The sequence below is a fragment of the Glossina fuscipes genome, unplaced genomic scaffold (genome assembly GCF_014805625.2).
Source record: "Glossina fuscipes isolate IAEA_lab_2018 unplaced genomic scaffold, Yale_Gfus_2 0, whole genome shotgun sequence".
NCBI lineage: Eukaryota > Metazoa > Arthropoda > Insecta > Diptera > Glossinidae > Glossina > Glossina fuscipes.
The window spans coordinates 14,293,409-14,318,804 of record NW_023998414.1 but is presented as its reverse complement, the minus strand read 5'-3'; the positions used below and the strand labels follow the sequence as shown (position 1 = coordinate 14,318,804).

The 25,396-nt window shown below is 30.6% G+C and overlaps 2 protein-coding genes across 2 annotated transcripts in view; one reads left to right on the top strand and one right to left on the bottom strand.

The window, feature by feature from the left end:
- Nucleotides 1–9,079: 9,079 nt before the first annotated feature.
- LOC119640050 (HIG1 domain family member 2A, mitochondrial) lies at nt 9,080–9,674 on the bottom strand. Its single transcript, XM_038037828.1, has 2 exons — nt 9,431–9,674; nt 9,080–9,339 (listed from the first exon to the last, which is right to left on the bottom strand). The coding sequence occupies exons 1-2, from the start codon at nt 9,573–9,575 to the stop codon at nt 9,176–9,178; spliced, it is 309 nt and encodes a 102-aa protein (XP_037893756.1). The 5' UTR covers nt 9,576–9,674; the 3' UTR covers nt 9,080–9,175.
- A 1,931-nt stretch (nt 9,675–11,605) lies between these two features.
- The window catches only part of LOC119631558 (mucin-5AC-like), a 26,581-nt gene continuing 12,790 nt past the window's right edge, over nt 11,606–25,396 (top strand). The window contains exon 1 of the mRNA XM_038023882.1: nt 11,606–11,787. The gene's annotated coding sequence lies outside the window, so the exon portion shown is untranslated. The remainder of the gene's footprint in view (nt 11,788–25,396) is intronic.

Sequence of the window (25,396 nt, the reverse complement as noted above, 5' to 3'; positions counted from 1 at the left end):
TGTCACTTTTATATGACATGAGGTCAACACTCGGTTAAATTTTGTTAATTAAAGAATATCCTAAAAATTGAAGTTTAACGTAATTCAGAAACGCTTTTGATCATCACTGCGTGCAGACAGCAAATTTAGCTAAACAGTTTAGTTTAGAAATCTAATTGAATGCCAGAGGAACATAATTAAAAAATAAGAAAGGATTAGAAAAACTTTGTTTTTAATTATAGATGCTATACACACATTTAATCATACAAATTATAGTAGTAAAAATATTTATTTAAGTAACTACTATAATTTTGTTAAAAAAAAAAGAGAAAAATAAATAAATAAATAAATAAATAAAAGAAAAAACAAAAATATATAATCTATATATATATATGTATATGCATATATATAAATATGTATATATATATATATATATATATATATATATAAGCGAAACATTGTCACCAATGGAAAAACTAAAAATATTAATTTGTTTAGTAATACAATAAACAAAAAAAGAAGAAGAAGAAAAAGCAACAACAACAAAAAAAAAAGAAAGAAAAGATAATCACGTGAAAAACTAAACTAAAACTAAATGAGTTGTCGAAATTGAACTAAATATAAATGCTAATGCAACAACAATGCAAATTAAAATGAAATTTTCCATAATAAGTAATAATAAGCAATGATTGGCTTAATTGTTAAACAGGTCCAGGTCCATTTGAAATCCTACAAGATATAAGAATAATGCAGCGACGTTCAAGTCAATCAGACATCCTGTTGTTATTATCGGTAACTCATTTAATTCAATTTAAATCACGTTAAGGAAAAGAATTATTTAAAAAAAACAATAATCAAATATTAAAATTTTTTCTTTTATTATTATTTTAAAGTATAAAACTGAAAAAAAAAATAAATTAATGCATCGTTGTGATGACTTATAAATTAATCAAAGAAAAAATAAAATAAAAAAAAAAAAATTACACCACATTTAAATAAGAACGGATTTCGTTTATACAAATTAACTAAAATTATAAACCAGCATTCATGTATTTATTTATTTATTTATTTATTTATTTTTTTTTTTTGTTAAATTCATATCCTCTAAAAGTGTTAAGAAAACAGAAAAAAAAACAAATGTAATTTTAAAAATGTAACCTTGAAACTGTTGAGGGCATACATCAATTAATTATAAAAACATAATTATGAATTTTCTTTTCTTCCTTTTTTTGTTTTTTTTCAAATTTAAAAAGAAAATTATTTGCAAAACAATTTAAAATTTGTTGCAAAAAAAAAAAAAAAAAAAAAAATGGTTTTTAATTGCTAAGCCATTTTAGGTCTCTATAATAAGCTTTAAAATATACAGAACAAATTTTTAGTCTTTTTTTATATGGTCGGTCTATGACGACGACGCATATATTTTATGTTTTGTAAATTAATTTTCAAGATTATTAAACATTTTTAGTTTATTTTCTGGTTTACAATGAATGGGTGCTCAAAGTTTTTATAATAGAACTCACCCACCGTTAAACTCTAACGTCATAACTGTAAACCATTTTCATGAGTCATGAAGACGAAAATTTCAAAAAATAATAATAATAATAACAATTTTTTCTTCCCTGTCCTAATATTCCCGTATTTCTCTCTATTTTGACCAAAACCGTATATATAAATAAATAATAAATAAACATATAACGCATATATGTATGCGTATATACATATGCATATATATATATATATATATATATATATGCACATATATATATATATGTGCGTGAGTTTGCGTACGTATATATGCATATACCTATGCCTGTATATTTATAAATATATTTACGGTCAACTGTAACGGAAATCGTAATAATAGGAAATTAATTCAACCAAGAGAATAGCCAACTTTATATAAAATAGAATAAGGTGAAAAAAAAAAAAACAAATAATACATATGTACATACATACATATATATACACATAATATACATACCCCTATGTATATTCAATAAATCTCATTCACGTCACAAAGAAGTTAAACCATTTAATCCCTATTTCTCTCCAATCGAGCAATTGAAACGAGTCCATTCATCATTTTCGGTGAATGGTTACAATGATTACAAGCATATAATACTAAAGCTTTATTAGGCATTAGATATCAGAGGATACAAATTTCGATGTAGCAGTGTATCCATCCCATCATGCCTCTAATTTGATACGATATCTCGCCGCATGATGAACATCAATTCGTTACAATACTACAAACTTCTAGATATATATTGTGCTCAGTTTACGTCTTTCCCCTGTGTACATTCTCTTAAAGACATTTCGCTTCGCTTTCATAACAAATCTAAATGATGATTTAATTTTGAATGGATAATTTTAAAAAAAGAAGAAGAAGAGAAAACTAATAATAAGAATTAATTAAAAATTGTAAAATTTCTCAGACGATTACTAGAAGTTTACAGCGACCAAAAAGCCTTTACTTTTTGTGAATAGTCAGGTAAAAGAATATCTTAACAAAATTTTGGGGTCTTACGCCTCTACTCTGACTCGACTATTCTAAGATTTGCCAGAGAAACTTCAGCAGGGGAAACTTTACTGGCCTTTACCCAGCTTCCGGTATATTTTGCAATCAAGAGGAGAGTACTGACTACTTATCGGATTTCATTTCATTTACAATAAATCAATTATGCCGATAACGATCGCATATAGTATATAATCTATAAACTTGTCGAAAATGCAATAACAAATTATCTCAAAAAAAAAAAAAAAAAAATGAAAGCAATCTTACATCGCAGTGATCGCAGTGACCCCTTATTCATGAAAATATAAATTCGACCGATTCTTTTTTTCAGATATATTCTCGCTTACAGCATCTAGTCAGAGTACGAACTGAGTTTGAGTTTGGGTTTGAACTTTATTTCGATGAAATGTAATCGCACGCTTAATTTAGCAACTTTAACGGTCTTCTTCATTTTATTGAATATAAAAAAAAGATTTGTTAATGAATTTAAATGATTGGTAAAGATAGGCATCGGTTTGTTGAAATGTATATAAACGACTGAACAGAAAGGTGTTTTAAAGTTAAAGGTGAAATTCGTTAGATCAATTATGAAAATTCGCCATATATAAACGAATCTATAAAATCGAATGCTATTTCGAATATCGATACATAACTTTGATGAAAAGTATGCTCTAGAGAATGAAACTAAAAACTGAACACCCTATTTTGACGTGAATGCTTATAATAGAAGAGAACATTTATCCGTATATAAATGTCTGTGTGCAATTATATGTATGCATGTGTGTACACTTTTGTGTGTGTGTGTGTGTGTGTGTGTGTGTGTGTATGCGCTCGAGAGAATGAGTAAGTAAGGGTGCCTAAAAGCGCGTGCGCGCTCGTATGTTTCTGTGTGTATGAATGAGCGGGTGTTTGGATCTCTGTTAATATGCAAATAAGTAATAATTTTACCTAATAAATTATTTTAAAAAAGCACCTATAAGCATATGTAAAAATATTTTTAAAAATTCATTTTCTGTTTTTTTTTTTCCAAATTTATTTTTTATTTTTATTGTTTTAATTAGAAAAAAAAGCTTATAAAAAAACGATCAAAAAAAAAAAAAAACAAAAACTCAAAAGTCAAGTCAAGGATATGAGAATTTGTTTAAAGAATATCCTTGACATTAATGTACAAGTGTAAGAAGGGTCTACCAAAATCAACTGACATTTTAATTAATATAATTAAAATGCAATTTTTTATGTATTTATTTATTTATTTTTTTTTATTTTCATTTTTTTCTTAATGTTATTTGATAATTAATAAACATTTTGTTTTAGGCACGCATGCAAGTAAAGGCACGGTATTTAACGATGATTGCTTATGTGCACTCGTTTATTGCAAATTGTAAAATATCAGTTCATTTTGGTTCACCCTATATTATGTACATATATATTTACATATTAATAAAAAAATATGTACAAAAGGTAAGATCTATGTACCATTAAAAATAAAGTAATATAAAGAAATGTAAATGAAATAATTCTTTAAAACATAAAACTTTTGTCTAAATGAATAATTATCAGCAAGCAAAAAAACAAGTAACAAGAAAGAGCTAAGTTAAGGACACACTATATAAAACCGTTTACCATCTACCAATAATAATAATGATAATAATAATAATAATAATAATAATGATAATAATAACAACAAGAACAACAAAAAATATAGACAAATTAAAACTGTATAAACGTGTGTATATACATATGTACATACAAACACACACACACACACACACACATACACAAATATATATATATATATATATGTTTATGTATATAAATATATATGTAAATACATATATAAATATATATGTAAATATATATATAAATATATATGTAAATATATATATAAATATATATATAAATATATATATATAAATATATATATATATATAAATATATATATATAAATATATATATATATATAAATATATATATATATATATAAATATATATATATACATATATGTATGTATATAATTTATAATTATTTAGGTTTGCTTTGTTTTAAAATTTTCCAACTCTTCCGATAATAAAGAAACATTCAACTATTAATAAAAAAAATAAATAAATAAATAAATAAGAATGATAATAATTTCTACATAAAACAAATCAAACCAAATATTTATACACAAAAAGAAAGAAAAAAAAAAAAAAAACATGAAATAAATACACAAACAACTCAAAACGAAAATAAAAAATAGCATAACATCTTTCCAAATCAAGTCCTTAGTGTTAAAGCATTATAATCCAATCTTGTAGTGAAATTAAAAAAAAAAAAAAACAACAAACATTTTAGTTATTCAGCATATAATTAACTAAAGCAAGCGAAAGGTATAGTTTGTGCCTTTTTTTAAATAAGGAATTAAGCAAAACTTGTTTTGGAAAAATTTTTACATATTAAGCGAAAAAAAAAATCCTCCTTTTTTTTAAATTCTTTTTTGTTTTATTTCACAAAAAAATTTTATTTAAAGTTCTTTTTTTATTTGTTTATTTTTTTTTTTTTTTTTGCCAACATAATAATTGAAAACCATAGAAAGCAAATTATTACATAATTTTATGTTAACCACTTCTCCTAAAAAAAAAATTAAAAAATATTCGTTGTCTGTCCTTTACATGAACAGCTATCAACATAAATCGTCTTACCTGTTTAGTGTTTTCATATATTAGAAAAGAAAAATAAAAAAAAGAAACAGCTAATGAAAGTCATTGAAATATTTCATAAATCTTTTAATTGGTAATAAATAGGAATAACAGCTACAAGAACCGCAATCACAACCGCAATAAAACGTAATTTGCCTAAGTTTAAGGTTTAAATGAAACTCAATTAAGATCAAGAGAATCGAATGAATATAAAAATTGTAAACTATTACGCTACCTAGCAGCACACACAGAGTGTCAGTCATTTCAACAAAAAAAAAAAAAAAAAATTTACTTTGATGGGAAAACACAAAACAAATTTATAATGTAATAATGGACAAAAAAATAAATAAATAAAAAAAAAATAATAATAATAATTAAACGAAAATGAGAAATCCCCAACAAAACGATATGGAAATAAATTTCAATTACAGAAAATTTCTCTTGTTAATGCTAAATACAATTGAAAGATAAACTTAGCATTGAAAGATGTGTCGATGATGAGAATAAAATAAAAACAAAAAAAAAATTTTTTTCATTTCTTTGTGAGATGTCAGGTAATAAGAAAAGTCTTTACAAGTTTTTTAAAAGAAAAACACAAAAAAAAAAGATATTTTCTTTTTTCATTTAACAACGACAGACTAGATTTGTTCTGGTATGCCTTGTATGGTTTTGAGCTCGTCCAGCTATGCGGTTATTATCTCCGCCTTTTCATAGATCTTTTCAGTTTTGGGAACATAAAAAAAAATGGCAGGTGGCCAAGTCCGGCGAATATGTTGGCTAAGGCGTGATTACTGCGTTGGTGTTGGCAAAATGTGGGGACATGGGTACCAAAAAAAAAAAAAAAAAAAAAAAAAAAAAAACTTGAAAAATTTATATATTGTTTTTTCGAGCACAGCCCGTAATATTTCATTTGACTTCGAGTCTTCATGACTAGGCAAAGGATCTTGACTAACAACCTGAATGGCCGTGGGCGCAGATCTCAAGTCCAATAAACCGATAGCCTTAGATGATTGTGCTAATACTTTAAGACCCTTGCTCTTACAATTGATGCCTTCATCTGAATGATAAGAAGCAGAGAGAACGCAATCAAAAAATTATAATCTGTTAAAAGATTGCTGATCAGTGACGAGTTAACTCGTCAGTGCACTTGCTCTATCTATTCCAATTTATGGAACCCTGGGCAATACAGAATGTTGCAAAAGCATTGCGTATTTTGTTTAGCTTTATAACAAAAAAAAAAAAAAAAATAATACTTTTACGGAAATTATATAAGGACGGAAGAGCCTGCATGGAAAACTGTCAGAATCTATTTGCAGGAAATTCTCTTTCTAACCATCCGCCAGTAGCTGGCGATTAGCCAAATTGTAGATGAAAATTCCATCAAAAGCGAACAGATATGTGGGTTAAGGAAACTGCGCCTAGATGCTATATCAAAAATCACAATCGGACGGAAATATAAATTCTCTGAAAGAACGATTCACGTTATGATACTTTTTGTAGTATTTAGGTTTTCGTGGGGGAGAAGACACAGTGTTAAATAGCTCAGACATCTTGTATGCCCTGACATAAGGAAATCAATGTTTGCTGGATGACTTTTTGACCCGTTAGTTATATGTTCAAAACGAATTTCTATAGTGGCAATAAATGAACAAATTTCTTTTGATAGACCTTTGACCACACCACATACTCTAATATCTGGTATCCCAATTTGATATAGAGCTTCTAAGCGGTGTGGAATTATTTTACACGTTGAGAGGGGAGCTTTGCTAATTCTGCGGGCATTTCATTGATATCAACCTAAACCTCAAATGCGCTTAATCGCGAGAGGTTTCAAAAACGCACAATTTTTTGAAAAAAACTGGGGTGGGGTGTGTGCAGTGCGATGACAACCTGAGAAGCATTGTTTTCTCGAGAAAGGATAGTGTTTGGTATGCCTACTGTGACGTGTGGAGAATCCGAAGGCAAGAATGGCTTCAGCTTCGTACAGTAAGAGATCACCCAAAGTTGTATAGCACTATCTAAGTTCTGTACGAACGATAAGCCATGATATTAATGGGTATCCAAGGAAATCAGTTTGCCCAAAAGTAGGATTGCTCCTACTAGGAAGCTGCACTAACCGTCTGATTGCCGGGAGAATGCCTTCTTACCTGACTGCTACATACGGCCTTTCAAGAATTATCATGGTGGCTGTGGTTATCCCGAAGTTTCGTTGAGAACTACTCAAGAGGCATACCAATAAGCAAGAAAATGGCTCACACCCCATCTGTATGGCGGCGCTTCAGGAGTAGTAGGACCTCCTCCATTGGGGATTATTCTACACCTTGGGGTGCGTCGGTTGTCACTTGTCGAGATGACTCGTGTGCCATCGAGTTAGGTGCAGTTAGGTCTTCAAAGTAGAAATCCATGTAAAACCATATAAGGAATCTGTGACTGCACCTAGACAACGACTTACATTGTCAAGGACGCGTTATGAGACAGTAGAGCTACAGTTTTTCGTAAACAATTGAAGGTCAGCAAAAACTATGGAACAGAAAGTACAAAGGTAATTTTTTTTTTTAAATATAACTTATCACTAAAGGGATATCTCTTTACGCATATGAAAGCACGGTGATGTTCAGAAGCAAATGGAAGAAGAGGAACAGAATGCAGCCGATTCTGTAGCAGGTGTACGGCCTTTACAGATCAAGCAATCACTATAGATTAGCTATATGCCAATTTTAAACAAAGTATGGTCTACCGCATTGGTGATTGGTCAGATACGCCGACTTGTCGAATTTGCTATCTACTAAGCAATGCGAAGAAAACTTATTTAGCTTATGCCCGAATCATCTGTGCCCACCACCATCATCGTAAAAAAAAACTGCAAAAAAATATATATATAGAAAACTACATTTTTATACTTTATAATCCTGGATGGGCATAGCTGATTTTTTTTATAGATTATCCTTACAAATTATCATCGCACCTCTATTGTACTCTACGAATAATCTAAACGTGTTCTTTGGCCCATTGTTAACATAAATAAATCTTTCAATGTTTTTACCAAATTTGAAGGCGATATCTTCATATTGTACAGTGGGCATGTCTTTTTAGCCTATTCTTAATAGTAATCTGCATTCAGTAACTTTCACTGTTTCTGCCTTAACTTGAAACTAAGAGAATGCTTACCACAGACATTATATAGACGTATACAAGATCATGTTTAAATTGACACGATTCGATGGCCAAGAATATGAATATTCCATGGCCATGGTTTTGATAAAATGAAAATATCATTATTCCCCTGAGATGGGTCAAAAAATCACGTCATTGTAGTTTTTCACATATTACGGGGACTTTTTCTTTGTTTACCGAAGTTGTTGTTGATAATATTCTTGCTCGATAGTTTTATTGCCTTGGAACAGTTCACATTATACTGTACTTGCATTTACCATCAATTTTCTACGACTACGACTTTCCGCCTCTTCTTTCATATAAATCCTTTTGATATAAACTTCATTCTCTATTGAATTTAATTTAAGCATTGCTTTCTTTCCGTCAACAGAACTTGACCGCGGCTAAGCGCAGTAATTCTCAAATAATTAAGAGCGCGTTAGAATACCGGAAAATATCTACATTTTTTTAAAGTAATAAAAAATAAATGTCAGTTCAGCTTGGATAAAGCAACCACTCATTAGGACTGTTCCCTATTTTTGTGCATATTAGACGTCGACGGAGCATTAAATTTATGGGCTTAACAAGAGATGACGTTCAAATATTGATAGATTTTTTGTTTTGTACATCACATATCAGTAGTATATTTACACATAGTAAGCTAAATACAAGCAAGGAGGTGATATTAATATTTTACATCTACGTCATATTTATTTTGCTTCTTTGTTTTTGTTTTCAATAATTCGTGGGATGTGGAACTTAAGAAAATAATTGATTTCACCACAATTCTTATAAAAAACTAGGAGAATGAGTTTTAAAATATACTAGCGTATACCCTTCAATGAAAATTTATTCCTTTTTGTTATAGGTCATAACTACACCGACGACCAATGCAGCTACTGTGAACCCTTGGGCAATAATTCGAGCTCTCATCATCATTTGCGACATTCGGCGGTTACCAGTACGGAAATTATACAAACCGAATCCTAACGCACTAGCTGTGGCCAAACAACCTGTTTCAGGAAATTTCAAGAATATGCGTATATGTATTCAGTTTTTCTTAGCTTATATAAGGCAAACACTCATTTAAAACTTTGTAGTTACCTATTGGTACTAGTGGATTCTCTTTAATTTTGCGCATCATTTTCTCCTTTGTCGTTTCCGGGAATGCCGATCCCGTTTCTTCTCTTAATTTTATCCAATCCAAATCTTCATTTAAGTTAATATGTTGTGGAGATTTACTAGCCATTATTTCTTCCTAGTAACGTGTAAAAAACAATTATTTATAATCTGTGGCGGCAATAAAACGTTCAAGTTTATGTACAAAAATAAATAGTTAAACATATGTTTTCTTTTGTGCTTACATCACTATGAATGTTTTCATAAATCGATACAGTTAACATCAAACTGCGTCGTATAATATCATCTAATATCTAGCAGCTTCGCTTTCTTATACTGAATATCGAAGTGAGTGAGTTTCAATTAACGCTACAAAATCTACTCTAATCTTGAAAAATTGGCACATCTATCTACCATAAGTATTCCGAAAATTATGAGAATTTTCTGAACGAATGTATATCGGTTTCTAATTATCATTTCGTTCTGCTGTCATGATTTGTAGAATTTTTTGAAAAAATTTCATATTATTATATATATTTAATGTTAAGGCAAATGAGTCTCGGATTCCCAACATCTATGCGATCGATGTACATCATCTATGGTATTGATTACTTACAGCGAAATTCGCTTTGCTTATTATAGACAGTATACCGCGTTTCATAGATAATTGCAAAAACTAGAAAGCATTTTTACGTGTTTTGCCTTTCTGTATGTAATTTGCTCCTAATTAACGATCGAAGCATGAATGGGTTTAGCTGACGAAAATATATAATTTAAACAATGTATATATTCATAAGGAGGGTTTGAATGAAAAGCTAGCAAGTAAAATCAAAGCAGTTTTGATTTTGACGCTAATCAACAATGTATAAAAATTAGAAAGTTATCCTAGGATATCTAGACATCATCCATTAAATAAATTTACTTTGCATTGTACGCAGCATATAATTATGTAAGCAAATTATAGAATTTCGACACTTATAATATTAAATAACGTTTACTTAATTTTAAAAACTCTCATCGGATGAACGGATTCAACGAATTTTTTCTATGGATGGGCAGTAATATCAAGAAGTATATTTGTTAAACTCCTCAAATAGTTTACAAATCCTAAATAGCCTATATAGCATTCATTGAAAAATATACGAGGCACATTTTAATTTTAATCGGGCTTTTAAAATATTGTTGTGGTAAACGACCGGAGGGGCTTTGGATTTATTAAACTGATTACTATTTTGATCTTTTATAAATATATGCTACGAGGCCGTGTATCAAAAGTATTTTACAACTATTCCATTACATCTAATCTGATATAAAAATACTGTCCTCCGTTTTTTTTTTAAATCTTTTCCTTAATTAAATTTGTAGGAAATATGTATAATTGATTGAAAAGAGTTTACTAATTTTAAGGCGAACTTTCATAATTTTTCGAATGTCACGACTACGTCTTTTTGCAAATTCGTAGTGAAAATCGAACAAATTATTTTAACTGAATAACTTGAAAAATTTAGATTGATAATTTTGGGGCCGCGCCTCAAGTAAAAGTATTACAGGCAGGTAATAAGACATTTAATTTTTTTCCGTATATGAAAATGATTAAAAAAAGAGAAAATCGTAATGATAATCCCTAAAAATTAATAAATAATACCTTATCGAAATATTTTAAAACGCTTATGGTTGTCTTTAAAAATGATTACAATTCCATTTTTCAAATCTCATTAATTCCCATTCGTATTTCTATTTCTATTTCTAACTCTCCACAACTCAGTCACATTTACGAAATGTCGACAAACTTCTGATGCTGGCAGCACTTTACAGCAAACATGGTTCGTGTGCTTTCGGATTTTTCCATAAAAAAATTTCGTTTTCACCGTCTCGCTTAAGAAAATTGAATAATTTGTACATTTGAATTATTTTAAAATTGATAAAAAACATTGAGAAATGTTAAATAAACGTTTTTTTCTATGAATTCTATAAAATTTCAATAAATATCTAATAAAAAATTACATGTGAAAAAATTGAAAGAAAATATCATTTTTTTCCCCGATGCCGCACTGAATGTGTATATGAGTGCCAGTGTGCGTGCGTGCGTGTGTGCAAAGAAGTGGTGGAAAAGAAAGAAAACTAAAAGAACGAAAAATACATAATAAATGCAAGTAAACTGAAAAGATTAAAAAAAATAAATGCGAAATTTTAAGGAAAATTCGATGAAAAAAGAAAAACAATAACAAAAGCAAACGTTGATCGAATAACATTTGCAGAAATACGTGATTAAAACGTAAGTGAAGTGGAGCTTGGTCTGACGGAAAACAAACAAAGAAAGAAAATACCAAACCAGAGAAAATGTAAGTTTTCATGATTTATATATATATATATACATATATATAAATTATATATATATATATATATATATATATAAATTAAAAATAATTTTTTTAAACATATAAATCATACAAAATACGCGCCACCGCAATTATATTAACGTGAGCCGAGTAGTATGCGGGGTTTTTTTTTCTTTTCTGATCATATAAAGGTTGCTTGCACAGCCTCTATATATTTCTATATATGTAAGCATATAGATACATAGGCGAGTGTGCTGCTCCACTTTGACGCTTGTTTTTTTTTTTTGCTTTTTAATTCGCTACTGCTGCTTCCGTGTATTAGTGTTTATTTGCACGTTGTGCTTGTGGTTGTATGCTTCGATGTTTTAAGCAGTGGGGATGCATGTACGACATATATACAAATGTATATATATATATATATATATATATATATATATACGCATGTGTATGTATTTGTAAGCCTCAATCTGTAAATGAGTTCGTAGATTTAGTTTGAAACCGCTCTATCTCATTCAAATGCCGCGCTAAAACCATCACACAGTCGTCCCGTATAACGTCGATTACCTTACCTAAATTCATTTTGGGGCGAAATGATTTATTGATGTTTTGTAGCAAAATTTCAAATTGTTCTCATGTATTTTTTTTTTTTTCATCATTATTTTAAGTTCTTTCCCTCTTACTTCGTTAATATGTGTATACCTGTGCGTTTTCTACTTTTATATAAATTTTTTTTTTTTTTTTTTTTTTTTATTAGCAAGTTTTTCTTTCTTTCCTCTGCCTTTCGTAAAGGAGAGCATTTTTTTCCCGCTTGTCAAATATAAGAGTAATTTCAAATAAATAATGATATAAAAAAAAAATTTATATATATACATTTATATACATCTGTGTACACACACATATATATATATATTCAACTCTATTCTGATCTGTTCTGTTTTTCTTTTAACCAAGTTAATCAAAGCGTAGGCTAAGAGATTTAGTGTTCAATATCTAAAACATTGAAATACAGTTTAAAAATTTGATTATTTTAAAATGCGGCATGAACTTGGAAACAACAATCGCTGAGACTTGGGTGATTCGAACAATTTGTGTTTAGCTGTTCGCGTTAGGAGAGAAAATAAAAAAGCCTGTTAAACTTTTTGTTTGTTAGTATATGGACACCACGTCATAAATCATTTAAGTATAATTTTTATTTTGTATCTTTCAAGTTTCTAACTTGTTTAGGAATGTATGTTTGTTTGAAAGCACTTCATGTCGATTTGTATACAGCAAATGTGTCAAATTTCATCTAATTCGCAAAAAATTTTGCAATCGTGAAACTTTTGCGTTATATAACTTATAAAAAGAAATGATTGAATTTATTCAGAATCTTACGCTAATCAAGCATATGTGTACTACCTATGGCGATATGTAAAATGCTTTCTTCCGACTATTAAAAATGAAAAATAGTTAAGTGATGGATTTCATTAATTTAACACTTGGATGGACTTCATAATACTATTTGATGTTTATACTTATCGCAGATATATATAGACTGTGTTTATACATACATTAATATACATAAAAGCGGTTAAATTTGGAAACATCAATTAGAGCAGATAAAGTTCAAAGCAAGCTTAATCTATTCACGATACCGTTCGCAACAAGAAATTAATGATTTATTTATATTTAGCTAAATTGATATTGATGGATTTTTCTTTTCGATAATCAATTTGATCAATTTTTCCTCAAAAAAAGTTGAGATGGGCTAAGAGAGTTTTGTTACTTATAGAGTGAAATATATTCATTCATATCTATTACGAATGGTCTGTGCAATAAGAGGAGGCAATCAATTCTATTCATAATCGATCGTGTAATTACTTTTAAGTTGATATCTTAATTAATTTGTTGAAATTTTATTTATTTTTCTTTGCATACCTTTTGTTAATTGGATTTGTTTATTTATTTGCATTTAACCGTTATTTTTTCTTTTCTTTCCCGTGAAAGTACTTGTTGACACAAAAGCGATATAATAAGTTATTTAGTAATGAATTAATTGCGTGTAGGCGATAAAAATAAGATTAAAAGGAAAAAAAAAAAAAAGAAAAAAACAAATTGAGAACAGAAGAGATATGAGAAAGTTAAGAAATCTTTAATTCTTTAATTCATTTTCAAGCAATTGTGCTAGATCGGATGTGTGTGTGTGTGTGCACACATACGTGTACATACATTTTTAATAGCTATAATTTTGTGAATTGATTTAAAGTTTGAATAGAAAGTTGTGTTAATAGTTGTCACTTACATTTTCACAAGACAAACAAAACTGCAATAAGTAAGAATTTGTGCTTACGTTGATGCATTTATTTATAAAAATTATAAGACATGCTTACAAGCACGCTTAGAAGCAGACTTTGAAACGGATATACATATGTGGTTTAATTGCTCTCCGTATAACACAATTTCTCTTAACATAGATTTAATAATAATTTATTAACATGAAAGTATTACAATAGCATAAATGTAAGCAAGCAGGCAAGATGATGATGATGATCAAGTTAAATAATTACATATACAGGTGTCGTAGAATGTATTCATTTCTCATTCATTTTTGTTTAGAAGTAAGGCAAATGGCCGATTAAATCACCGCAATTTATTTTTATGTATTTCGCTATAAAAACTTTATTTCAATTCGTGTGTTTGACTATTTGGGTGTTACTTCAATCCGTGTATAATTACAAATGTGCTTTGTAGTGTCGCAATAATGTAATCACAAAGGAATGCAGTTATGTTAAATGCGTTTTCCACACTCGAACATCCAGAAATATATGCACCAGAAAGCTCATAAAATATATATATACACACACACACACACATATGGCATATTAGGCGTTTGCAAAAAATGTGGATCGCTTTTTCACTTAAAAAGGGCATTTATTGTGGAAAATTTGATACAACACTTATATAAAACAAAATAGTTTCCATCATTTTCTACAACATTGCAACATGGCGATATCATGTCAAAAGAATTTGTAATGGCTTGACAGCAGCGATCCCTTTACGCACCTCTTCAAATTTGCAGACCCGCGTGCCGATTGAGCCATGCTGCACCGACTTGAGGTACCAAGTAAGGTAATCAGCAGACGCCATATCTGGACAACCTGGACAACTCTTGCAACAAGTAGAGAAAAAATAGCATTTTCAGGCAATTTGTGCCGCCACTTTTAAGCCATTGACGGCGAAACCGACACTTAGATAGAATATGATGGAATAGCGTCACCACAAGCCTCTGAACGTGTTTAGTGGGCTTCCGCAGCAGATTGCTTCAAATAAATCACAAAAGTAATGAATTAGTAAGAAAAAGAATTGTAAGCGCTCCACGATTACGATGTCGACCTACGGTAAATAAATCAATAATATTGAATGGGAAACTGTTATTTTATGTATAGGAATGTACACTGGTATTTTCCATTTCTTTATCATTTAACATACATAGATGTATTCATTCATTCATATATATATATTTCTCATATATATATATATATATGTGCGTGTACTAGTATGTATATGTACACAACAGGTAGGCACCAAAATAGGTGCGAGGTGCATTTTTTGCGATTCTATACGTCAGGAATTGTGGGAAAGGTGGCTGCCGCAAAGCTCGTCAGCGAGATTTTAGGTGCCACAGCACAATTGTCGAAATTGTCTGAATTCATTTTTATTAAAAATGTTTTACTTTTAGGTACAAAATGTTGCGTTATTTTCAAGTTTTTTGCACGTCCGCCTTATTATTACTGTCCACCCATATATATTTGAATTGAACACCTTTTTGTGATCACGTTTAACATGTATCACTGTGAAACCATTTTTTAATTACTGAAATGTTCCTACTTTGTAAATAAATAGTAAATAAATTGTGTAGAATAAGTGGAAATGGAAAAGAATTGATAGCATCCATCCATCAACATAAAATAACATGCACCTGTTTTTCTATGGACCTATTTATATTTATATGTATAGATATAAACAGGCGTGCCTCGTTTAGTCGAGCAATATTTGCGAACATTATAATAATACGGTTTTAAAAAAAAAGCACAATTTCAAAAAATCGAATATATATTCCGTTGGATTTTTTTTTTTTTTTTTTTTTTTTTTGTAATAACTTTTGTTTTTTACTTTTACTTTATCTACTTATTGAGAGGAGTTGCAATCAATTTTAAGTAAAAAAAATATATATATATATATTAGTTTCGCGATCGTCATTATTATTAATTTTTGCCTATAATCATACTGTTGAGTTTCCTATATATATATATGAAAATAACTTATGTTTTTCATTTATATGCGTTTTTTGGAATGAAATGAAATCTATGCTATCATAAAATTTTACATTTTAAGACTTGGTTTCGATACAACACCATGATGATTACGCATTGTCTTGATTTATATTATATCTAAGTTTAAATTATATTATTATTGTTGTCTTCATTTAAATAAAAAAAAAATAAATAAATAAATAAAGTTTCGTATAACACGATTTTGCTTCCGGTCCGGTACGCATGAATCGTTTTTATAATGCGAGAGGAGACGCTTGCTTATGTAACATCTTTTAGATCAGCCCTAGACTTATGAGCGATTTAACCATGACTGTATTGTATCCATTTGGCCTTGGATCAACTCAAAAACTGAAATAGAAAGCTCTCTAATTTGATAATATTATTAGTTATACCGGTCGTGCAAAGTCAGTTTTGAAAGTAAATTTGATTTTTATGTAAACGCCCATAACATTGGGAAAGAATCTCTGACAATTTAGGCAATCTAATAGTTTCTTACATATGTTTGGATCAGCGATGGAAACGTTATTATCAAACACATTTCGAACTTTTGTTATCCTCTAGGATCGTTCTTTTGAAACCCAAACTAAAAATTGGGATACAATGGAACAGGACAACCATAAGCTTCGAAATCAATGAATTGCAAGACTTTTTGGACGAATATTCAGCTCAAACGCTTAAAATGCTTGCTAACAGCTTAGCAGTTGATGAATCAACTGTCAAATCTGTCAACTGTCAAAAAATCGAAAAAGAAAGAAGAAAAGACCATAACACTAATTGGCGAAAAATGGCATTTCGAACCGTTTCGACATTGCGGTTTCGAGTCGCTAGTCGAGCAAAAATATAGAAAGTTTTTGACTGGCGATTAAAATTGGATCAACTATGATAATTCCAAGCGCAAAAAGTCATGTATTAGTCCAGGAGAGCGACCCACATCGATACCGAACCGAAATATTCATGTCCGTAAGATTTTGCTGTGCTTATGGTGGGATCAGCAAAGTATAGTGCATGATAACGTTTTGCAACATATTGCAAGAGTTCCAAAGGATACATTGTTGCAGCTCGAATGGGAAGTTTTGCCGCATCCAGCGTACTCGACTTATTTGTTAAGTGCAGAGACTATATATACATACATACATACATACGTATAGGGCACCTTTGATAAAATAGTTGCTACTAACAATAATACAGACTCTACACATGTTTAGTATTACGCGGTATCCAAGTTGAACTTTCATATTTTGTAAGATCTATTTTCAACCTCCCCCCTCCCCACTATCTTTCCCCCTTCCGCTCGTTACATATGAACTACTTACCTGTTTCTAGATTATATCTAAAATTGATATTGAAATCTATATGAATTTAGAGCTTACAAATTGCCAGAAGACCAGAGGAGCCTATGGTAATATGATTCGGGTAAGAACTGTCAGTACTCAAATAAGTAATAGATTGTGGCGTATAATGTTGTTGAGAATATCGGTGGGTGGCAAAAGGAAGGCAAGGTTGTGCGGGAGGGGGAGGGGGGGGGGGAGGGGGCGCTAATCTCCCTTCATCCGCATCTTATCTTCGGCCAAGTTAGTCAATTTAATTTTATCTAACGCCTCTTTGCGAAATTGTGTAACACAAGGTCGTATAAGAAACGACGACTTATATTGCGAAATATTTCGGTGAACAAAGTTTTTTTTCAATGTTTCAATATTTTTCCGCGTACTTAGATTATTAGTTGATTTATATCTTTTTTTTTTTTTTTTTTTTTTTTTTTTTAGCGTTTTATTATCAACGAATGCGAAAAGTGCCGTAATTTTTTTCTTAAAAATTAGAATTTTTAACGAAATGCTTACCACACGCTTGCATTTTGCGTTACTGATCACAACTTTCTATATATATATATATAATATATATGTAATGTATATATATATATATATTTCAATACAAGTTTCTTTGTTGTTAAAAACTTCAAGCTACAAAATGCTTAAATTAAAATATAAAACTTTCTCAAAACATCTTTTAACTTATGCTGTCATACTTACAAATGCATACACACTTTGTGTGCATGCATATTCACCCTCACAAACACATCTACGAAAATGTAAATTTTAAAGACTTTAAAAGTGTGTTTACAAAAAAAAAAAAAAAAGAAAAAAAAAAAATGAATTTGATTATTAGAGTTCTTTAATAATAACAACATTGCATGACACTTTCAAAAGTGTAAAGTGGACACTATGCTCTAGACTAAGTAGTTAAAAAAAATCTGATTTATAAAATATACTTAGACAAATTGCATTATAAATCGTTTAAATGTTTATCATCAGCGTTCATTAAACCGAAAAAATCTACTACTATAACGCACTGTAAGGATCTCCTTTCACTTTTGGGCTATAGGAAAAAAAAAAAAAAAAAACGGAAGGAAAACTTGATTACGATAACGTAAGTCATTTAGAGATACCGCGATGTGATAGCGTGCAGAGAGATTGAGCACTCACCGCCCAAGGTCAATGATTCGTTGATTTCTGTTGCAAATGTAATTATAAAATTAATATTCCTCTGCACTACGGCATACTTGATAAATCTCATACATATATTGTACTGGGTTTAATAGTAGAGGTGGTAGTTATGAGAAAAATTTAACTTAAGCAATTATTCGTTGATAATCATATTTCATATTGACACTATATGTACAATGCTCTTCTGATGTTTGACTCGTTATTCCCTACACCACTTATGGCAGAGATGGTGGATATACTAAGTTTGTACGGATTTATGTAACACTCAGAAAGAACTTAGGATAAATTCACTTTACATTGTATTGATCGATGCATAATTATTCTCGCTCTTTGTCCGTCTGTCCATGTCCCCTTTATACTCAGCCTACAAATCGTAATTTTTAAGATTTAATTGAATTTCATATATATTTGGCCTGTTTTGGGCTAAGAACCGACACTATTGAAAATAGTTCGGATCGAAGCATTTTTTTTGATCGCTTCCCATCTAACAACTTATCTTGAAAAGTCTCTATGCGGGAAAAAATTTGAAATTTTATAAAATGTCTCAACAAAAATCATTGAGGAGGAAAAGCATTTCGTTATGGATGTAAAAGGTGTGAATCATATGTGGGGCAAATTTTTGAATACCCACGATATCATTCCCACGATGCTTAGCTGTATTATCGTGTAGTAAAAGTGGCTACATTTCAATATATCATCGCATACACGGTTTCTTCTTCTTCTAAAAAACAATCATTTTCATGGTAAATATATTTTGTTTTTGGTGTTTTATGATTGAAATTTCGGTTCATAAATGTATTTTGATAAAAAACTTAACTGGACTGGACATTTGAAGTACATAGGTCTATATATTATCGGCTTCATTCATTATACGGATTTTTATAAATAGTAAGAGCCTTGGCAAGGAGCCTTAATTCCTGATATTTTGTGATGAAAATTAATCTACGGCAACGATTTGGTAAGATTTATAGTTCTGCTTTTTAGACCCCATCATACACAAGTCACCATATTTAGACCAAAGTCTCATTCATGAGAAGTAAGACCGTTATGGCGACAAAGTGAAATAATTTGTAATTTGCTGTAACAAGTCTAAAATAATAAAATCATTAAAGAGTAAATTTAGTAAATTGAGATCGGGTCAATTGGATGTTTCGTGTGACCTCCTATAAAAGGCCTTTCGTGAAAAGTATGCTTTGACGTAAAAATATTGAATAATTTTCGGTGTATTATGACGTAGAAGAATGTTTAAGTGCATTATATGAAGTGCTGCTGTGGGGTATCTAATGGTTGACCTTGGCAGACGACAAAGCTTTCACTTGTTTATTAAAATCGATTAATGAAAGTGAGTTTGGATAGCAAGTGAAGGGCGACGTCGAACTAACACAAGCTAGAATTTTTAATAGAACGCATTACGTTATGAATAAAACTTGTATGTGTTTTATTGATTCATAAAGTATACAATATCGGGTTATGTATGGAATGTAATATCGGATAAATCAACTCCAAATATTCAATGTGATAGAAAGTTATTTAATGATTTGATTCGAAAAATTAGGAATAACTTCTTGTTATGCATGCTCAGTAGGCTTCACTTTTTAAACCGAATGATATTTGTTAGCATGGAGATGCAAATATTTCGTGAGAACAGGCTATAGCGAGCTTGTCGAACTGTCCAATTCTTAACAGTATTCAATATCCCATCCTTGGACTACGAGCAACACTCTGATTATTTGCTTCGAAGTTTTGTTTTGAAGGACAGCCCGAGTGTTTACAGTTTTATGCCCAACACTGTATGATGGGGGTATACTCATTTTGTTTTTTCCCATAATGCATGTAATAATACCCTAAGGGAAACTTCCGAGTTGATTTAGCCATGTCTGTCCGTCTGTGTGTTTGTCTGGTGTGCATTGTTGGCACTCTCCTGGTCGCAAAAATGAAGATATCGTCTTCAAATTTAGTAGAAACGATGGAAGTTTCTGCACACAGGTTAGTATTGGGAATGGGCCAAATTGGTCGGAGTAAAGCTTAAACAGACTGCATTTCCGTTTCTCTTAGATCAAAAGTTGGCAACTTTTACTCATTACTTTCTATTTATGTTCAAACTTTAGGTTATATTAATTCGAAAATAAATACGACGGACAACGCGACGTAGTGGGTTTACTTTTTTTTTTTTTAACAATTCAATCGATATTGGTGTCAAATAAAAGGGCTTGGACTTGGAGAGAATGCAACAAACTTGTGGTATATTAATTAAAACTGCGTTTTTCACCTAAACCAGCTATGATAATTCGCATACGTCCGTCCGTCCGTCCGTCTCCAGGAAAAGCAACTCAGGAAATAGTTTTTAGCTTTGGCTGAGAAGTTTTGCCACATCCGCTATATTCTGCGAAGCTGACCCCTTCCATTTACCACTTACGGAGATCGATGCAGCCATGTTTAGCAGAGTAATGGTTTATAGAAATTAGAGACAAGCGAAAACGGTTCGATGACTATTTCGCCTTCAAACGGCCAAATTTTTACCGCAATGGCATTCTTAAGCTATCCGAAAGACCATTACTCGCAAGCTGGCGCATTATCGTTATGCAATATCCATTACTGGTTGCCCTACAATTCCGGCTGCTTTACGCAGACAACGCATATCTTCAAAGCAATATTCTTTATGGATCATACGAACTATTGGCAAGAGCTCACGATGCACCACGCCATTGTAATCGAAGAAAACAGTGAGCAGAACTTTCGCCTATGACCAAAGTTGCTGTGCTTTTTTCGGGTTTGGCTCTTCTTGCCGTGATTTTGATGTAATTATCATGTATTGATGTTTCGTTATCGCTTATGACCCTTTCGAGCAAATTTTGATTGTCATTGAGGTTACTCAACAGCTTATGATCAAAACTTATTCAATGTCGGAACAAACTTCGCTCCTATACGTTTCGCGTTCAAGCCATCTGAAAAAAATTGCATGCTATGAGCCAAACGATTCGTCGGCCTCCTTAGCAACTTCTAAACTAACTAGTGATTCGGTAATTCTTTATAACAATTTTCTACACTACTTCAACCTTTCCATCGGTTGTCCAAGGCGGGTATCGTCATTAACATCTTCTCGGCTTTGTGTGAAGGCTTGTTCGCATCTATACAAAATCCTTTTGGCTGAACGTTGACTTTGCCAGTTTGAAATGTTCATTTATTTTTTGAAAATACCTCATGTACTCTTATCACAAGCAGTGAAGTAGGAGGGATATGCATACACATGCATACAAGCTTAGCTTGTCAGAGGTCATTCTATAAAATTACTTTAATGCTTAGATTGGAATTGAGATCGGATGAATTGTTATGATTGTTTTAAAACAATCGTACAACTTTAACATTTCAATGTTTACTCTATAAATAGATGTACGAGTGATCGACTTTCACTTTCTTAGCGGTAGTTGAAATTTTAATATTTTATTGAATAAAAGCCAAATTATTATTATTAATTCTGCTTCATTAGGAAGAATGAATTATGACGAATAAAATTTCATAGTTTGCGCTCACATACATACATAACGTAAACGAGAAATATTGTGTGTAATTTATTGATACATAATTTGTAAAGAACGAACTTGAATGATGTTAGGTTAGGTCATATCATTTTGACGACTATGCACATAAATACGTGATAACATTTATAATAAATTTCTTGCACGGTAACTATATGTATCCATTGGCAGAATGATTTTATCGAAACTGTATGTTTCTTACATCATCATTCCTTATACTCAGGTATAGCAGATTTTTGTGTTTCATCTTTGTGTTCTCCCTGCCCATAAAATGCTCGTCAGGGACCATAAGCAAGTACGTATCCTTTCTTGAGCAGTGTGATCTAATCATACAATTGTCGATTATGCGTCTATTGTCGCCGATTAACATAATAACTTGCGAATTTTTGTACGCTGATTGAAGCATCATATCTTATACTCGTCATAGGGGGTTGTTTAGGCGGTCACGGAGTGATGAATACAACTGAATTTATCTTTAAAGAATTAGAAGAAGAATTATAGTTAGCAAGAAAATTATATGCGATAATGAATGAAACTTTTTCATAAGCATTATTATGCGTTATCCTAAAAACAAACAAACTTCCATACGTTCCAATATTGAGTACGTGTCGCTTCCATTCTTCTAGAATAAAAGTGGAAATTTATATTATGTACGTGTATTGTAAGGGGATGTTAGCCGTTTTGCATTTACATTGTAAGCGTGTCGTTTAGTTGATTTAGGCCATTTTCAAATTCTTTTGCAAATTTGAAGGCGACAGACACCATCATGTTTACGAACGAGCGAATGTTTTTACCGCAGATACAGTTAAATCTGTTTTTGGTCGCAACGCATAAGAAACACAAACTTTTTAATTGTATTGCGAAAAATATTTTTTTTATAGATGCAGGGATGGGCGATAATGCTTAAGTTAATTCAGAATTTAAGTCATGTGGAGTCCCTGAAGTCTTCCTTGTAAGATGTTGTTAAAGTTTGCGGCAAAACGAATGTATCTGTCATCGGATACAAAAAGAAATTCTATTTTAGTAGATATTTTTCAATTACTAAAAAGAGAAGACAAAGTGGGCGCATAAAACGTCAAGATGTATAGTTATACATCATGATATACATAAATATGTGTGGAATATATCTATGTAGATGATGTATGTACACATATTACGCATTTAGGAAAAAGGAAAGAGAAAAAGTAATAAATCGTAACATACGAAATAGAACAACGAAAATGGAAGGCAGGCAACTCCATAAGAAAGGTATAGAAAAAAAAAAAAAAAAATGTCATTGATTTTTTAGTAGTTTTCTGTGTCACTAAGGAAGCCGGTGTTTTAATGTAGTCTCTGTGTGTATACATAAATATGTATGTATGTATGAATGTGAGTGTGTTTTCAGTTAGTACCCGTAATCTTAATTACTACCAAAGCTCTTCTATTTTTCTTAATTATATATATATATATATATATATATATATATAATATAGTATAGTTATATACATACGTACATGTATGTTATCTTACATTCATAACGATATATATATATGTATATGTAGTTTTAACGGCCTCCATATGGGAGACATAGCAATTTTGTTGCATGATATTAAAGCATAGAAAATATGCACGCACGATATGAAACCACATTCCTTTGATCCGTTTCTAATACAATATTTTAATCTGTTTAGAGATGATTTTTTAAACTTATTCAGTTTCATCCGTTTATATATTCTTAAATTATATATAATAATAAGGAAGAAAAAAAAGGAAAAATGAAAATAAAAATCTTTTCTACGAAGCAAGGAGGAATAAGCTACACCGTGGAGGATCTAAAATATATGCCATCTACCGCATGCGGTAATAAGCATTAAAAAGACTATAAATGATATTTACTTTAAGTGATTAAGTGACTCAAGATTCCAAATCGATTTAATCATGCGTCCCATAAAAGAGAGGAATTAACGCGATTGACTTTCCATTAAAGAGAGGAATTTTCATGACTGACTTTATTTTTGAAATCACTTCTCTTAATATTTACTCGTTAACAAACATTTAGTTTGTGTGCTGGAAATTCTTATGGAAAACGACGAATAAGCGAACGAATGTCATTACTTTTTCTCTACTTGCTTGTTGTTATGCGGTACACATATATATTTATTAAAATTGATCGTTGCTATCGTTGATATAATCAAAGTACCTTCAGGAACTCTTTTTTTTTTTTTCTCCAGATAATGCAGAAACTGATTGCAGTAGAATATGGAACGTTATGTTAAATTGTCTGTATAAAAAGCTACTCTTAACCTAATTTTTTGGCCCTTCTAAGAATGTGTAGAAAAATATGTTATCCTACATGCAACTAAGTAATATTGTGTATTGTTTTTGAACTTAATCATGATCCATTTTTTTTTTTTTTGTAGCGCTTTTATTGTAAAAATGATTTATCAAATTCGTTTGGTGGGGAATGGAATATCATCCTAATTGTGTCTCATGTATAAAAGTTAAATGACTTATTTTTTGATGCAACTAAACTGTAAGAAACACATTATATGCTTTGTACAGTCATCATCATCATCGATAAGTCTTTCTTTTATAGAACACTAGGGAACATATATATATATATATATATAAAAATAATATATAAAAATAAAAAAAAACTAATTGTAATAGATGCCGACTGTACGGTTAATCAAGTATGAAGCGACAGATATCGGTTTTATATATTTCTTGAAAAATACGAGAACGGACCGAGATCGACTTTTGAATGTTCGAAATAGTTACACGCTATACACTTTTCTTTGATTCAAATTTGCAAGTATTAGGAGATTTGAATGAAAAAATTATATGTTGCTCGCCCGACCCTTTGGCTAGGATAGTCGGAAGTGTATCTAAAGGAGAAGTGATCATGAAAAGCTACATAATATGCACAATGAAGATACACCCTTACAAAATATCTATTGATTTAAGGTTTCGTTGGTGTTTTCGTTAGTGTTGGAATAAGTAGTCAATTGTTTATTTGTGACTTTGCAACATAGATAAGAAAGGTCAGAAATGAAAATGGGGAATTATTAACAGTTTATAAATTTTTCAATCCTATCCCAATATCACTTTTAATGTTGGCTTAACTGCATAATAAACTCTCTCTCTCTTTCTCTCCCTGTCTGTCTGTCTGTCTCTCTCTTTCTCTCTCTCTCTTTCTCTCTCTTTTCTTTCTTTCTCTCTCTTTTCTTTCTTTCTCTTTTCTTTCTTTCTCTATCTTTTCTTTCTTTCTCTATCTTTTCTT

Excerpts from the sequence above, each read along its gene's own strand:
- LOC119640050 (XM_038037828.1), bottom strand. The coding sequence starts at position 9,575 with ATGGCTAGTAAATCTCCACAACATATTAACTTAAATGAAGATTTGGAT. Across the intron at positions 9,340-9,430 it reads GAATCCACTAGTACCAATAG|GTTGTTTGGCCACAGCTAGT; the intron begins GTAACTACAAAG and ends TTCCTGAAACAG.